At 47.7% G+C, this 16,505-nt stretch overlaps 1 protein-coding gene across 13 annotated transcripts in view; it reads right to left on the bottom strand.

Annotated features, from left to right (window-relative positions):
• FLNB (filamin B) overlaps window positions 1-16,505 on the bottom strand; it is a 163,653-nt gene that overhangs the window by 10,168 nt on the left and 136,980 nt on the right. For all 13 annotated transcript variants that reach the window (XR_010155254.1, XR_010155255.1, XR_010155256.1 and 10 more), the window contains 10 exons: window positions 15,965-16,093; window positions 15,021-15,194; window positions 13,655-13,813; window positions 13,167-13,370; window positions 12,016-12,168; window positions 11,791-11,913; window positions 8,393-8,659; window positions 7,103-7,240; window positions 5,956-6,071; window positions 2,345-2,477 (listed from right to left, as the gene is read on the bottom strand). Coding sequence is in view for 10 of the 13 variants with exons in the window: in XM_001174012.7 (XP_001174012.2) it covers window positions 2,345-2,477; window positions 5,956-6,071; window positions 7,103-7,240; window positions 8,393-8,659; window positions 11,791-11,913; window positions 12,016-12,168; window positions 13,167-13,370; window positions 13,655-13,813; window positions 15,021-15,194; window positions 15,965-16,093 (1,596 nt within the window). In the remaining 3 variants the exon portion in view is untranslated. The remainder of the gene's footprint in view (window positions 1-2,344; window positions 2,478-5,955; window positions 6,072-7,102; window positions 7,241-8,392; window positions 8,660-11,790; window positions 11,914-12,015; window positions 12,169-13,166; window positions 13,371-13,654; window positions 13,814-15,020; window positions 15,195-15,964; window positions 16,094-16,505) is intronic.

Here is a 16,505-nt window from a genome sequence, read left to right as displayed (position 1 = left end):
GTCCAGGTGTGGTCCCTGAGTGGATCAGGGAAAAATCCTTCTTCGCTAAGCCTTAGTCAATGAGCACATGGCATTTCTTTAGCCACAGGAAATGACTCAGCAGTGGGCATGTGTCCAGGTCAGTGAGAGGGGAAGGCAGATGTGCTGGAGACTTCTGGGAAAGGAGCCTCTCGACTTCTAAGAATCCTGAGAGGGTGTCTCTCTTAATTGATGTGGCGTGAAGGTGGGACATCTGGTGCTGCTGCAGCCATCCTGCCACCAAGAGGAAGGCCATCCTGCCACCAAGAGGAAGGCCAGAACCAGGCCCACAAAGCAGAACAGCAGAAATATTTGACGCCTTGCAGGGCACAGCTCAATGACCAAATCAAATCGCTGAAACCTGTCTTGGATGTCTTGAACTTTCTAGTTATGCAACTTACTGGGCCCCTTTATTGTGTGAGTTGGCTTGAGCTGGGTATTCTGTAATTTGCAATCAATAGTAACTGTCATGCTAATGATCTCATACATCTGTAGGGGTTCAAATCCTGTCTGGGGTGGAGCTAGCTTCCCCTGAAGCACATTGGCTTTAAGAGAAGAGGGAGGGTACCCAGTGAGGGACTGTTGGGGCTGAGGCCACCAAACCTCACAGTGATCTAGTAAACATCTCCATTTGGGTATTGGGGATCCTTCAAAACCCCTCAAAGTAAAATATTAAACCCTTTAAGGCCCTGATCAATCCTCACCCACCCTCTGCCTGGCTGGCCCTAGTTCTGATAACTGCACTGTCATCTTCCGACCCAATCACTAAGCTACGTGGAACATTTTGGAATGGATTCTCTCTCTCACTCTCTACAGCCACCATAGATCTCTGGCCTCAAGTCCCTCCTCTCCATTTCCAGTGCCACTGCTTCCTCAAATGGACCACTCTGGGAGCACCAGCTTGCCACTTGGCCTTTCAGACTAAAACCGGGATCTGACCCCATCCTTTACACTTGTTCCTCCTGAGGCTCCCCACTGCCTTTCTGCCTACTAGGAAACATAGATCTAAATGTTCACACAGAGCCTACATTCTTTTTTCTTTCTTTTTGAGACAGGGTCTTGCTGTGTTACCCAGGCTGGAGTGCAACGGCATGATCACAGCTCACAGCAGTCTCGACCTCCTGGACATAAGCAATCCTCCCACCTCAACCCCCACAAGTAGACTACAGGTGTGTGCCACCATGCCTGGCTAATTTTTTTTTTACTTTTTTTTGTAGAGAAGGGGTCTTACTATGTTACCCAGGTTGGTCCCAAACTCCTGGGCTCAACTGATCCTCCCGAAGTGCTGAGATTACAGGTGTGAGCCACCATGCCTGGTCAGAGCCTAGATTTCCAACTACACTATACAAATACAGCCAGGCACACAACAAATGCCCTATAAGGCAGTAATCATAGGTCTCCTCCTCATACATCAAGGCCCACATCAAATGTCACCTCCTCTGAGAAGCCCTCCTGAACTCACCGAGGCAGAAACTATTTCTCTCTCCTGCTCTGACCATCTTCACCATTTGCTTCTCAGTTCTCCTGTGGTACTAGTGATCATTTGGGGTCATCATCTGCTTTTTGGCCAGGCCTTCACTAAACTTTGAGCAACTCTTTGAGCCTTATACGTTCCTTCAAGTTTCTGACACTTAATAAATTATGTTCACCGGTAACACTGTCTCTTTAAAGTTGATTAAATCAGAGAATTCCATATACCAAGGCACCAAGCACGAAAAATCTTAGGACATTAGGGCCTAGAGACCCAGATTTTCTTTTTTAAATTTACAGAACATTAACCTACTTTTCCTTTAGAGTAAAGTGAGATCAAAATATGCTTACTCGTGTCATAAGGTCAATGAATAAAAATCTGTAAGATGTTGTTACAATATGAAAGAAAAATCATGATGAATGTCATTCAAAAGGAATCTGAAAAACTAACAGAAAACAAAGAAGCATTTGTTTTTGTGTTGTGTGTGTTTTTTTTTTTTGGAGACAGGGTCTCACTCTGTCACCCAGGCTGGAGTTCAGTGGCACAATCATAGCTCACTGCATCATAGTTTACTGCAGCCTTGACCTCCCAGGTTAAGGCACTGCACCCAGCCCAGCATTTGTTTAAAAAAGAAAGAAAGAAAGAATGAGCATTCTCTCCTAGCAAAAAGGGTCTGCCTATCCCTGGCACATGTTTAAACCCTAATTTATAAACAATATCTGGCAACAGCAAAGGGAATTCAGAGGCTCACTGGCAGTAATGAAACTGATCAGCCCTCCTTTGGGATACACATTTACAGGAACATTCTGCTGGAAAGTGCTGGTGCTGGGACCCCCCAGCAGGCCTCCCGCTCACCTGGCTCCAGCTCAGACACGTGGCACTCCTCCACGGCTCCAGAGGGGCTGTGCACCTTTGCATCAATCTTGCCTTTTGCGCCATTCAACCTTATAGCAAAGGATGCTGGCTGGTTAACTTTTAATCCCGATTCCTGAGAATTTAATACATTAGACAGGTTATGGCCCTCGGCGTTCCTGCTCAGTGGCACACAGTGACCCTACCCAGAACTGTGGGTGATGGTTCTCATGCAAATAGGTTTTTCTATATAACATATGACAACAAAACAGCAGGTGAGCCATTCTGCATTTTTAATGTAAGATAGAAGAGACGTGTATCTGCATGGTCTCTTATGCAAACCATCTTGATTCAGCCTGGAAGAGATGATTTCTGGGTTTGGATACTTGAGACATCCTGGTCAAAAGGACTATCATCTCAGCATCCAAAATAACACCTGTGCAGGCCTGAATACCCAGTATGTTCCAGGTCAAAAAAGTATCCTCTTTTAAGAGGATACCGCAGCTAACAAAGTCATGCACTCACGAACACGAACACAGTTTTATGTTAGGCTGTTTGTTATCTCAAGGGCAGAACTGGAGGAACATATTATAAAGGGCTACGTGTGCAAAGAAGGCAGTACTCCATAGCAGTTAAGAATCAGCTGGATCTGGATTTCCCACTGTTTCCTAGCTATATATCTAGGGTGCCAAACCTCTTCGAGTCTTGGTTTCCTCATCTGTAAAACTGGCATAATAACGAACTATCTCGAGGGCTACTATAAAGATCAAATGAAGCTGTGCATGCAAAACATTCATCACAGGGCCTAGCCCATACACAGAGAGGCTCGAAAACATCAGCTTATTATTAAATATTAATATGCATTTAGAGGTTGTATCCCCACAAGAAGCCATAGAAAGACATAGCTTTTGCTCTTCCCTGGATCAGTTTCACTCCCCATACTTTGTCTTGGAAACTATCTCCTCTTCTGGGAGGAGGGGATCAGAAGTTCAGATGGTTAAGAACAAAGCTGAGCAACAACATTTGAGATATTTTAAGACTAGCCGATCCTGAACAGCAGCATTTTACAAGTCAGTAATTTTGATTTAGACTTGGTCGGACAGCCACTCCTCAGGCAATAACTCTAAAGCAGCATGGCTCACACTTAATGTGTAAGCAAACCATCTGGGGATCCTATTAAAATGTAGATTCTGATCCAGTGGGTTTGGGACTGAAGTTCTCAGGTGATGCTGAGGTCCAAGAACTGGCCCAAGAACCACATCTTCATGGCAAGGTCCTAAAGCTGCACTGGCTAATTTGGTAGTCACCAGCCAAGTGGCCATATATACATATATTTCAATTTAATACACTTAAATAAAATGAAACATCCAGCTCCTTGGTTCCTCTGGCCACATTTCAGATGTTCAATAGTCACATATGGTTAGTGGCTATCATGCTGCATAGCATAGACTTGAAGCATTTTGATCACTGCAGAACCTACTATTGGACTGTGCTGGCCTAGGGGATATAGACTGAGGAGGGAGGACAGAACACAGAATTAGAGGGTCTTTGATCACCAGATCACTCCCATCCCACCCCCACCCCAAGTGCCAGCCTACTCCAATTTCCTAAAAAGTCTCAAAAGCAAGACAAAACGATACATGCCTCTCTTTGCTAACCAGCACCAGATGTTGCTGCGTGGGCCTCCGCAAAATCTCTGATCAATAATTTACATATCACTCGGCATCAAATGACCCGGGAAGAACAGGGGGCGATGCCGATGAACACACTTCTCCTGCGGCAGCAGCTGGTTACAAAAGCTTAAGAAACAGCCTGCTGTGCACCTACTGAAACATTTATGACCCAGCTATGACGAGAGGACTCTACAGAAGTTTCCTGGAGAGGATTTTTCCAAACCAGCTCCTTTTAGACAGAATCATTTACATTACCTGAATCCGCTTGCCGCTAAATCCTCAAGAGGGAGATAAATGCCTCGGAAGATTCGCAAGAAATCTTCGAGATGCATGAAGGCAGCTCCTGCCCTCAACAAGTGCTGGGTTTATCTCCCTCCGTAGGTTTTAGTTAAGTTGGCCACAAAAGACACTTCTGTTAAGAAGCCTTTAAATGAAACACAAGAAAAACATCTACACCACAGTAACCAGTTAGTACCCTTGGTATTCTCCGGATGAGGCCGCTTCAATGTGTGGACTGAGTCTGGTTTGGGTTCTGTTTACATCTCTAAATGAAAGACTAATGTTTGGAACAACTGGAGGTATCCCAGTTCCCCTCAGAGTAAGATTAGAATCTCAAATGTAAACCAAGTGTATGGAACTAAAACCAATGATATCACCAATCTTAGACATCAGATTGGATTTTAATGAATCCAATATTTTCAAAAACTGGGGGCAGCTCAAGGCTATTTAGAAACTCTTACCCAGAAATCATACTTTGGGATTTCCATGTTATTTCACAACTTAATTGCTACTGCCAGTTCAGACACCTAATTATTTTTCAGTGTCCTGGGCAAAAACCCAGAGGCATCCCTGATGGTTCTTAGTTTGGCTGAAGGTGCTGGTACAACCTTGAATTAAGTGACCTGTTTAGGACGAGGAAAAATGTTGCATCTCCTGGTATCCTAATGGGATGGACTGTGCAACCATGTGCCACAACATCAGGTGGGGGTTAGAGAGGTTGCCGTTAAGGGCACAGGTTCTGGCCAGGCACAGTGGCTCACGTCTGTAATCCCAGCACTTTGGGAGGTTGAGTGGGGTGGATCACCTCAGGTCAGGAGTTTGAGACCAGCCTGGCCAACATGGTGCAACCCCATCTCTACGAAAAATCCAAAAATTAGCCAGGTGTGATGGCACGTGCCTGGAGTCTCAGCTACTCAGGAGGCTGAGGCAGAAGAATCACTTGAACCTGGGAGGCAGAGGTTTCAGTGAGCCGAGATCATGCCACTGCACTCCAGCCTGGATGACAGAGCGAGACTCTGCCTCAACAACGACAACAAACAAACAAAAATACAGGTTCTGGAGCCACACTGTGCCGGTTCTGCCTCATACTAGCTGGTTCCCAGTGGACAAAACCTCCTTGTATCTCTGTTTTTCCATCATTAAAATGGGGTCAAGAGAACCTACTTGTCAGGCTATTGCAAGGATTTACTGAGATAACACTGATAAAGCTCTTAATATAGTTCCCTGCACACTTATTAATGAATCATAGTAAGTTGCAACTGACTTTCTTGAAGAAAGGCAGCCAACAACAGCAGGCTAAAACATCACTGCACTGTTATTTTTGTGTTGGTTTTGTTTTGAAAGCCCTTGTTATCCCTTAACCAATTATGAACAGGCTTCCTTTGTTTCTCTTAAATAAACCTTTAAAAACAAACGTGTCCCCAAACATTAAGGTGTGTTGTTGACTGTGGCTCTGTTTTTGCTCACCCCAAGTGTCATCCGCCCTAAGTGTATGGGGAGTTGACTCTGCCACAGGAAAGCTCCCCAGTGACTGGGTGACATCTGTGGTCAAAATGTGAAAAGGGGCCTCAGCACCTAAGGGGACATTGAAGCAGCCTCAGGAGTCCAGGGGTCTCACTGGTGGCCTGCGGCCAAGGAGATGGATGCTTCCTTGCATCTCACCTGAAGGCTCATAACAGTGAGGCGGCGGGCGTCGTCGGAGGGTGCGATGACCGGCACCAGGTAGGGGCTTTCCGGGATGTGCTCATCATTGAACTTGATGGACACCTCGTAGTTACCTATGAGGACAGGAAAGTCCCATCATTTCAGAGACTCTGGACCCAGAGTGGACTCTTGCTTCTCACCAAGGGCTAAAATGCCTTCAGAGAGACCCAGCCCTCCTCAATGGCCACAGCTGATTGGTTGAGTGGGAGTCGCCTGGCTGAGGCTGGGCCAATATGATTTCCTTAGTGGGGTAAGGCCAGGGACTCTTAACCGGGGCTCACAGGGTCCCCAAATGGCCTGTATTGAATTCAGCAGATCCATGGACTTCAATGGGGAAAAAATTACGTTTTAATTTTCACCATTCTCTAACTGAAATTTACCATTTCCTTTCTTCAGAAATGTTGACAAGAAATCACAGCACATTATAAGTACGTATGACTTACATCACCATTAAAAATCATATATTTTTATGTCATTTTACAGTTATTTTGACATATCATTTTCACTTATTACTTTGTCACTTTGATGACAGTTAATATACTGTCACCAAATCTTATGATTTAATGTATTAATGAAGATATGCATGTTTCTATGTTGCATATTTGTTCTTGTAAGATTTTGGTAACTGTACTATAATATCAATGATTTCTTTTATAATGTGACATATTTCATTTTATGTGTTTTAAAACATTATCCCAAGAACAGTCCCCATAGGCTTCGCCAGATGGCAAGAGTCAATGGCACACAAAAGGTTAAGAGCTCCTGCTAGAGGGAGCTCAGATGCCAAGGCCACTCTTCTGGGGCAGCCAGCCAGGGTAGCCATGGGTGGGCAGACAGAGGCTGGTTGGTGGAAAGAATGGAGCAATTGAATGAAAGCAAGAAGCAGAGAGGCTAATGGAGAAAGGCAAAAGGCAACCAGAACAAGCGTTCCCACCCTTAAGAGGTCTGGCCATGTATCTTGCAACTGGATTTCTAGGAGGCTGTCCCATGTGCCCATACACATAGATTCCTCATTGACTTCAGCAAACTTGATGGATTTCTGTTCCTTGCAACCTAATCATGTTCAAACAAGGAAAATGTCCTCTTGTGAACCCTGAATACATACCAGGCTCTTGGGCAATATAAGATACACCGCACGACCCATTTTTATGGTCATCGAACGTAATCTCGGCCTTACTGGGGCCCTCAACAGCGATGGAGAGGCCTCCAGCGCCTGCTTCCCGGGTCCAAATGCTGAACTCAGCTGAGAGCAAAGAGAAACCTGGTTAGTGACTGAGCCCCACAGAGCCCCTGCCCCTCTTCCATTCTTGTTCAAACCTGCAGTGCTAGGTTTCGTTTGTTGCTAGCCCTTTCCTCTTTCTCCAACCCCAAGCAGAACCCAAGCAAGGTCCAAGGTCCATTGTTAAAGTTTCCTAAGCATCACTAGCGATAACTAAATTCACAGGACATCTGGAGTCCTCTGAAGACATGTCTTTTTTTTTTTTTTTTTTTGAGACGGAGTCTTGCTCTGCTGCCCAGGCTGGAGTGCAGTGGTGCAATCTCAGCTCACTGCAAGCTACATCTCCTGTGTTCAAGCAATTCTCCTGTCTCAGCCTCCCGAGTAGCTGAGACTACAGGCTCATGCCGCCATGCCCAGCTAATTTCTTTTATATTTTAGTAAAGATGGGGTTTCACCGTGTTGCCCAGGCTGGTCTTGAACTCCTGAGCTCAGGCAATCTGCCTGCCTCGGCCTTGCAAAGTGCTAGAGTTACAGGTGTGAGCCACCGCGCCCAGCCCTGAATACATCTTAACCGGCCGGGCACAGTGGCTCATGCCTGTAATCCCAGCACTTTAGGAGGCCAAGGCAGGAGGATCACTTGAGCCCAAGAGTTCAAGAGCAGTCTGAGCAAGATAGTGGGACCCCATCTCTAACAAACAAGAGAGAAAAAGATATTAAATAAAAAATTTTAAAAATGAATACACCTTAACCAAGCCAGAAAAAGATGAGAATGTTCCATTTTTTCCCTACAGATCTTCCCACCAGCGGCAACCACAGGAAAGGATGCTTACAGTCAGTTTTGTAGCTTTCTAGTATGTTCCACAGAACATCAGCCCTGAAAGATGCTCTGGAAACCATATTACTCTGCTCCCCAATTAGAGACTCAGGTGCACACTAATAAGATACGGGCTCCAAGGAGGCTCCCAGTAAGAAACCTGTTTGGCTTTACGTAAGTGAGCAAAGCTTAGTCACAAACTGTGCCAGACTTAGTCACGATGCCTTGTTTTAAAGAATGCCCCTTAATGCCACCTATCAGAAGTCTTCTCTTTCAAATGGGGCAAAAAAGTATGTGGGTGCCCACACTGCCTGGGCTCAACTCTATTCTTCCCAAGTGAAAATCCTGCCCGCAATGCTCACCTGGGACTCCCGCTTCTCCTCTCTCCAGGCCAGGGCCTCCTGCCCGCACCTTGTGGGCGCCTCCTTCACCAAGTGGCCCCACGGTGAACTGGAAGGGGCTGCCGGTGACGTGCTGCCCACGGTACTTGACGCTGACCGTGTGCACGCCCATCTCCTGGGGCACAAACCGGACGCAGTGTGAGTTCTTCCCCATGGGCACAATCTCTGCCTCAGTCACACGGCCAGAGGGGCTGGTGACGTGGGCCGACATATCACTGCTGTTGATTTCTGAAAGAGGGAGGGAGGTTGGGGGAGAGAAGAGGGTTAGGGCAAGGGCCTGAGACAGGGCAGGACATGCAGGGCAAGCAGCCGAGAGCAAGGTGTGTGCAGCCCGGTGGACGTGAGGTGCCCAGGCTTCCTTCCCTTCAGGCTGGGTGCCTGCCCTTCTGTGGCCAGCATGGAGTGGGCAGGGCCCTTCAGGCCACCCATGCTGGGGGCACTGAGACTTTTTGCCAAAGGTGACGTGGTCATCCATCATGCACAGACGGGCTCCTTTCCACAGATAGGTAAGGGTAGAAAACAAGAGCCATCATCCTTTACCGTCAAGAAGCTTTGGCATTTCTTTTAGGCAACAAGACAAAGTTAGAGAAAAAGGTGAACATATGTAAGTCCCAATGGCAAAGGGGAAACCATGCGTGAGCAAAGCTTTGAGCAAACCAAAGACCAGGGGCCACACTTTCAGAAAAGCAATGTCTCGGGTCACCAGTGCTAGGACGCAAGACCACATCACTCTCCGTGAGCTGCTCACGTCATGCCAACGACTGTGCCTGCACTGCCGTGGTGAGGCCAGGCGGCCGCATGCGGGGCACGGAGCACTGCCGTCACCTAGAGCCAGTATGAAACTGCACCCTCCAGCCCCACAGGATCTGGGCAGAGCAGTTCATGACTCTGACCCCTGAGGACAGAAAAGGGAAGGGAGGTTGAAAAGAGGGTCACCCATGTAATGAACTGAATGTTTGTGTCCCTCCAAAATTCAAATATTGAAACCCTACCCCCAACAATGTGATGGGATTAACATGGGCCTTGAGGAGGCAATTAGGATTAGATAAGGTCATGAAAGTGGAGCGACCCTGTGATGGGGTCAGTGGCCTTGTAAGAGTCCCAGACAGCTGGCTCCCTCCGTTCTCCAGCATGTGAGGATACAAGGGGACGCTGTCGGTTTGCAGCCTGGAAGGAGGCCCTCACCACAATCTGGCCATGCTGGCACCTGATCTTGGACTTCCAGCCTCCACAACTGTGAGGCATACATATCTGTTGGTTGCCACCTAGTTCATGTGATTTTGCTACAGCAGCCCAAACTGACAAAGATGCCCCGCAAAACCTGGGTCCGGAGGACATCTGAAGTTAGTGAGCTGTCCTCCATTAAGGAGGAGGGGATCTCCGAGAGGATCATTTGGGTAATGAGTGGAAAATCGAGCCTCACCCAGAGTCATCTGGTACTAAGTAACTAAAAGAATAACAAAATGGCCAAGAGCTGGAAGAGACTTAAGAGAAAGGTTAAACGTCCACACTGCAGATACTTGCTAGTTCCTCAAGAAATAAGCAGAGAACAGAAATTTTGCCAAATGAGAAATGTAAAGCAAATGAAAAGAAGACACAGTACACACATCACTAGTAATCGAAGATATGAAACTGAACACTGAATGCCATATTTTTCCATCAGGTTGGCCAAAGTGAGAAGGAGAGACAGCCCCAGTGCTGGTGGGGGAGTATGAAGAAATGTGGAGGGCGGTCTGCCAAGGCATGGCAGCGTCTGAAATGCACCAGCCCAGCCCACTCCTGGGCATCCGGCCCACAGCCTGAGCACAGGGTGGCAAATGTCACAGCAGCCCTGATGATGGGAGCTGAGGCACAGAGATGAGTAACGAAGGTTGATGCATCTACACATGAAATGGAATCTCTCTTTTTCTATCACCAACAGTTCCATTGAATGAAATGGCATTTTATCAGGGTCATGAAAGAGATGATGTGGATGTCTATTTTTTGAGGTGGGAAGATGCCCACAAAAACAGTGGATGAGTACACCAATGTGACTGGAAAGTGAGCACACGTGGCTATGAGGATGGGGCAGCCAGGGTCCAACTCTGTACCTAAAATGTGAACCAAGCTCTCTCTGGGAGGTGACACTTCCTCCCCCCACCTTGAGGCACACGAACTGTTTATGACCACAAACGATCAGTACAGCTTTTTTTTTTGAGAAAGAGTCTCACTTTGTTGCCCAGGCTGGAGTGCAGCGGTGCAATTTCAGCTCACTGCAACCTCCACCTCCCAGGTTCACGCAATTCTTGTGCCTCAGCCTCCTGAGTAGGTGGGATTACAGATGCCCGCCACCATGCCCTGCTAATTTTTGTATTTTTAGAAGAGATAGGGTTTTGCCATGTTAGCCAGGCTGGTCTCGAACTCCTGACCTCAGGTGATCTGCCTGCCTCAGCCCCCCAAAGTGCTGGGATTATAGGAGTAAGCCACCACGCCCGGCCCAATAAAGCTCTTTTTAAGTGATCATGTCTGAACTCTACAGTAATGAGGCTTTACCACATTCCCATGTGACCCGACGTTGATGTGACTACACAAGAAGAACCCGTTAACTAAAGCCAAGAAGGCGGAGTTGACAGCTCCGTGACACGTTAGGAAGGATGGGAGACGCAGTGTAGAAAGACAACCCCCTCTCCAGAGCTCGCAACACAAGCTCCATCTGAAGACGATTTAGATTTCCCTTCTCTGTAGAATTTGTGCAATTCCACAGGACATGCTAACTTCTGGGCAGAGGAGCCTCAAAACTTTCACTCACAGTGGCTTCCCTCTGGAAGGATTCTTTATAGAAAGAACTTGGAACACATTTCAGACAGACCGTGTGACCTGTTGACTGGCTAATTGGGGCCCAAGAGGAACAATTCACCACCAAAGGGCTAGATGTGGCCCAGCGAGATCTGCAGCACAGCCCTCGTTCTAATTTCAGGAATGAAAGAGAAATACTAGAAGGATGCTGCTGGGCTGCCACCTCTTAAATACTTCCAGACCCTGGCATCGGCAGGGCCAGTTCTTTCACTGACATGATTCTATTTGACAGATAGTTAATCTAAAAATCTAAAAGCATATCTACGTTTCCCCCATGTGACACAATAAAGCTATTTTTATTTGGAAGAGGAAAAAGGTAGCGAGGTAAACATTTGTTTTTCTTGGATGAGACTCTGTGAAAATAAACATAGAAGAACATAATAAAATGAAGTGAAATGAAAAGGTCAGCACAGCCGACTTGGATACTATGTTCCGGGCCACGCCTAAACTTGGTTCCCAAAGGCACCCACTGCCCTGAAGGCTGGAGCCAAGGCTTCCCCACCCTACTAGTCCCCAACACCCACCTGGGATTTTCAGGTTCAGGTCACAAATGCTCCCAACAGTGGCCACGGACGGGGCCCGACTGGTGCGGGTGATGCTCTCTTTGACTCTTCCCTCCCCGCTGATCTTCACGGTAAATGGGCTCCCTGCAAGACCCAAGAAGGCTCCTGTGAGCAGCCCAGAGGCCAAGGCACAGCATTTACAGAAAACCCAAGTATCCCACCTGGAGGGGAATGGAATGCACATACCAGGCACGTGCTCGTCAGCGAATTTGGTGGAGACGATATAAACCCCAGGCACGGTGGGGAAGTAGGAGACTTTGCAGGTGCCATCTTCCAGGTCCTCCGTCTGGATGTCCACTTTGCTGGGGCCTTCCACTGCCAAGGATATGCCACCATAACCTGCAACACAGCAGCCCCAGGCTGTTCTGACAGCAGCTCCTCAGGAAGAGGGAGCCTGATGAATGGAGAAAGGACATCCGACCCTTACGCCTCAATCTGTTTCTACATAGCAGAAAGAAAGCAATGGCGGCCTCGTTTGCAAAGCCCAGAGGGGGATGAGTAGGTTAAGTGTCCTGAGAAGCCCCATAGTGAAATAACCTGCTGAACCTGGTTTTGACCACAGAAGCCTTTCCTTAAGGATATTTACTAATATCCCATAGATGATGTGTCCCGTGCAAACTGCTGGGGAGGACCTTCTGCCCTCACGCCTCCAAGAACTGCACGTACCACCTTGGGGGTTTATCCACAGCCAGACCTGAGATTCTGAATTTTTAAATAGCCCCTGGCTACCTCAGCTAGGTCAGCAGATCCGAAGGTTTAACAGGGAGTATCTCCCAACCAGGACCAGAAATTCTCCAGCCCTCTCCCCTGGGTTAGAATTTGTCTAGAATTCACCAGCGTGGCCATCCTTCAAGAAAGCAGATGACTGGAGGCACTGGGGTGTGGTGAGCTTGGAAGAGACACAATCTAACTCAAACCATCTCAAAGAGAGAACAGAAAGAGATGCTTCATTTCCACAAAAGCTCTGCTCAGATGACCATGGTCTTGGCCAATCAACCCAACATTCTTTGCTTGGAGAGACGCTAGGAAGCTGAGAACAAGGGTGGGAGAGCAGATAAGAAAACAGGGGTTTGCGAGGTGTTGTGGCTCTGGGTTCAGATCCTAGTGCAGAGGGGGCTCTAAACCTTGCGAGCCTCAGTTTCATCATCTAAAAAACAAAGACAATCCCATTTTTGCCAATGGTCATGAGGCATAAAAGACAATGCAGGCAGAAGGACCTATAGCTTGAAGGATGCTCAGAAAGGAAAAGGAGTTGGTAGGATGAAAAGATGATGCTGCCTCAGCAAAATAAGTCGGTTCCCACAAGCTCTGGGCCTCTCCCCTGGGACCACACAGACCTGCATCCCTTGTGTCCACGATGAAGTCAGACATCTCGAAAGTCCGGCCTTCTGACAGGCCGCGGCCATAGACTTTGGCTCGGCGGGCGTCACCGATCTCGGACTGGACCACCATGATGGACACGGGGCTGTTGGCCACATGGTTGCCATTTTTCTTGATGCTGACCAGATGTTCGCCCACTTCCCGGGGGATGAAGGAGATGCCTGGACCAGAACACAGATTGGGGCTTGTAAGGGGATGGCGGAGAGGAAACAGGAGAGAGACACACTCTCAGAAATAGAAATATGTCCTCTTTCCTGACACCCAACAATCCAGAGTGTCGATATCACAATGCACAAATACGCTTGGGCATTTATCGTGCGTGTGACCCAGCAGGTTTATCACATCACACTCCATTGTGCTACCCATTCCCAAGAAAGGACTGCAAGAGTCCCCATCTCCCACCCAAGATGTCCTGGCTCCAGCCAGGAAGGGTAGCCTAGCTCACCAATGTGGTTGTTGGGCAGCCTCTTCAGGAGACAGGGCTCGTCTCGGCCAGATGGGGCCTTAATGCTGGCCGTCAGGCTGCTGAGGTCAGTCTCACTGATGTCGAGCAGGAAGTCAGCGGCTGAGCCCAACTTCACCTGGGAGCACCGCCTGCTGTCATCTGGGAAACATGCCCCAAAAAGGACTCCCGTTACATGTGGTTACCCTGGCTTCACAGAGCTGCCATGCCATATGCTGTTCACGGATGAACACGCAAGAACTAATTACACAAAGTTAAGTGAAAAAAAATGAGCCTTGAACACTGAGTAGACCCAACCAATGAAGAATGATGGGATTCATGCCTGCTTGCAGCAAAGACAAGGAGCTGGCAGGACCTAGAGACTTGAGTCCTCATGGACCACCTTTTAAAGGAATCTTTGGGCCAGGTGCCTAATCCCAATACTTTGAGAGGCTGAGGCAGACAAATCACTTGAGGTCAGGAGTTCAAGACCAGCCTGTCCAACATGGTGAAACTTCATCTCTATTAAAAATACAAAAATAAGCTGGGTGTGGTGGTGGGTGCTGTAATCCCAGCTATTCAGGAGGCTGAGGCAGGAGAATCGCTTGAACCCAGGAGGTAGAGGTCACAGTGAGCCGAGATCATGCCATTAAAACTCCAGCCTGGGTGATAGAGTGAGACTCCGTCTCAAAAATAAAATAAAATATAGGAATTTTTGTTAGTTGAAGGCACCTCATACCTGCCTGGCATGGCTGTGGGCATTTCTAGGTAAACAATGACCACATTCCACACAGTACTACTGGCTGCTTCACAGACAGGTCTAAATATGGTGGGGAAACAGGATCTGCCTTGTGCATCTTCCTTATAACCCAATGAAAGCATAACCTGAACACAGCAAGGTGAGGAGCATGGGCTTTGGAATTTGATAACCTGGATCTGTTTACCTATACGTGAACTTGGCTACACCACTACCTTGCCAAGCCTCAGTTTTCCCATCTGTAAAAGGGATAGCAGAAAATTTACCTAGTAGTGACGCTGAAGGGCATGTCTAAGCTCATGCACTTCATGCACTATTGCAGTATGATTCGAACACTCCAACTGAGAGCTTTCTCTTTGCACACTAGAGTCACACTGGCACAATAAAAGTGTGCTCCAAATACTAGCTCTCACATTTTCCTGGATTATCAGCAAGAGAAGGATTTAGCTAATCCAAAATTGCATTCCATCCCCTGCTACTCCTCAACAAGTCTCTGTGAAACCTAAACTCAAAGAGATGTCTAGCCTGCTGCCAGGGGTCTGATAAGGAGGGTGGCAGTCAGAGGCAGCCATACTTCCCACGAGGAAGACCTCAGAAGCCAGACAACCCTACCTGTGATCTTGGCTGTGAAGGGGCTGCCAGGGATGTGCTTGTCATTGTACTTGACCAGAATGCTGTAGTCGCCTGGCAGAGTCGGCAGGTAGGTCACTGTGCATGTCCCATCTTTATTGTCAATGCAGCTGATTTCTGCTTTTGAGGGGCCCTCAATAGCCAAGTCCAGACCACCTACAAGTGGGAACAGGGATGCAGGGGTGTTAGGGAGACAGTTGCCTTGTTTTAAGAGTTTCCTTTTAACAACTCATCCAGGGCAGCCCTGATGCTGGGGACAATGGATTGACGCACTCCACGTGAGCTGTGGGCAAAGGGACATCTGTCAGAATGAAGCAGTCCACATAGTAAAAACACCCACTGAGAATAAACCCCAAACATCTGAGTTCTTCACTGCAAGTAACCCTGGGGCTCTCTCTACTCTCAGGATGCATGGGATGAGAAAAGGAAGGAGGCGTGTACATCAATTACACATAGGAGACGGTGGGTGGTGGAGGGCAGAGGTGGATTGTCCCTGCCCATCAGGCACTGGCTGCCATCACGGAAATCCCATTAGAACCACAGATTTGGGATTATCCATGAATACCACGGGAATGGGCACACAGCTTTATCAAAAAGAGCCACTCAGTAAGTCATGTGGTCTTGTGGATACATGTGCAAAAAGAACAAAAACATCACCAACCAAAACACACTTAAATTCCAGACAAGTCACATAAAGTATTTCATAGCATGAATCTGATTTCAATTAGAACACAAAGGACTTCAAAAATGTCTGTCTGGGTAGAAGACGAAGCAGCTCTAAAGAAGAAACAGATTTACACGAGAGAAAAGACAAGACAAATACTACCATTTGATTTTCTCGCTTTTAAAAGCCACCCTGGAACCGTGTCCACTTCACCCTCCAAATGGACAGCTGGAGGCGTATAAACACGTAAACCACACAGTACCTTCTCCTGCATCCTCTGTGACGATGGTGAAGGTGGCAGTTTTGTTGGCCACTCCATACACGAGGCCTGGACCGTATGCAGAAACACTTCCACTGTTGGGGTAGTTCACGTAGAACTGGAGTGGGCTCTCTGGGTTTATGAAGGACACAAACAAAATTGGTGCTCATTAAGGAGTGAACGAAGACCCTGGACAACTGGCATCTTGACGCCCACCTCTCTACAGGTCTGGCGCCTCCTAAGCAGAGGCATGAAGAGACAGAAAGAGATGCACATGCACCTCCCGTCCCCCGCCATCCTAGGACATCAGAGAGGGTCTACGCAGTATTATTCCTTCAATCACAACATAAGAAAAACAATCCTGGAAGCTGCTCCAGATGAGGAAGGGGGCTAAGGTAAGGTAATCCAGCCCAACCTGACAAATAAGGAAGAAACTTTTGCACTGGGTGGTGAAAGGACCCATGGCCAGAGGGAAGGTAAGTGGAAAGGGCTTTTGGAAGGCCATTTGCCCATGCCATTCAACCTGTAAGGAATCAACCCCACA

This window comes from Pan troglodytes, chromosome 2 (assembly GCF_028858775.2).
Source record: "Pan troglodytes isolate AG18354 chromosome 2, NHGRI_mPanTro3-v2.0_pri, whole genome shotgun sequence".
NCBI classification, from domain to species: Eukaryota; Metazoa; Chordata; class Mammalia; order Primates; family Hominidae; genus Pan; species Pan troglodytes.
This window is presented reverse-complemented; position numbering and strand designations above follow the sequence as displayed.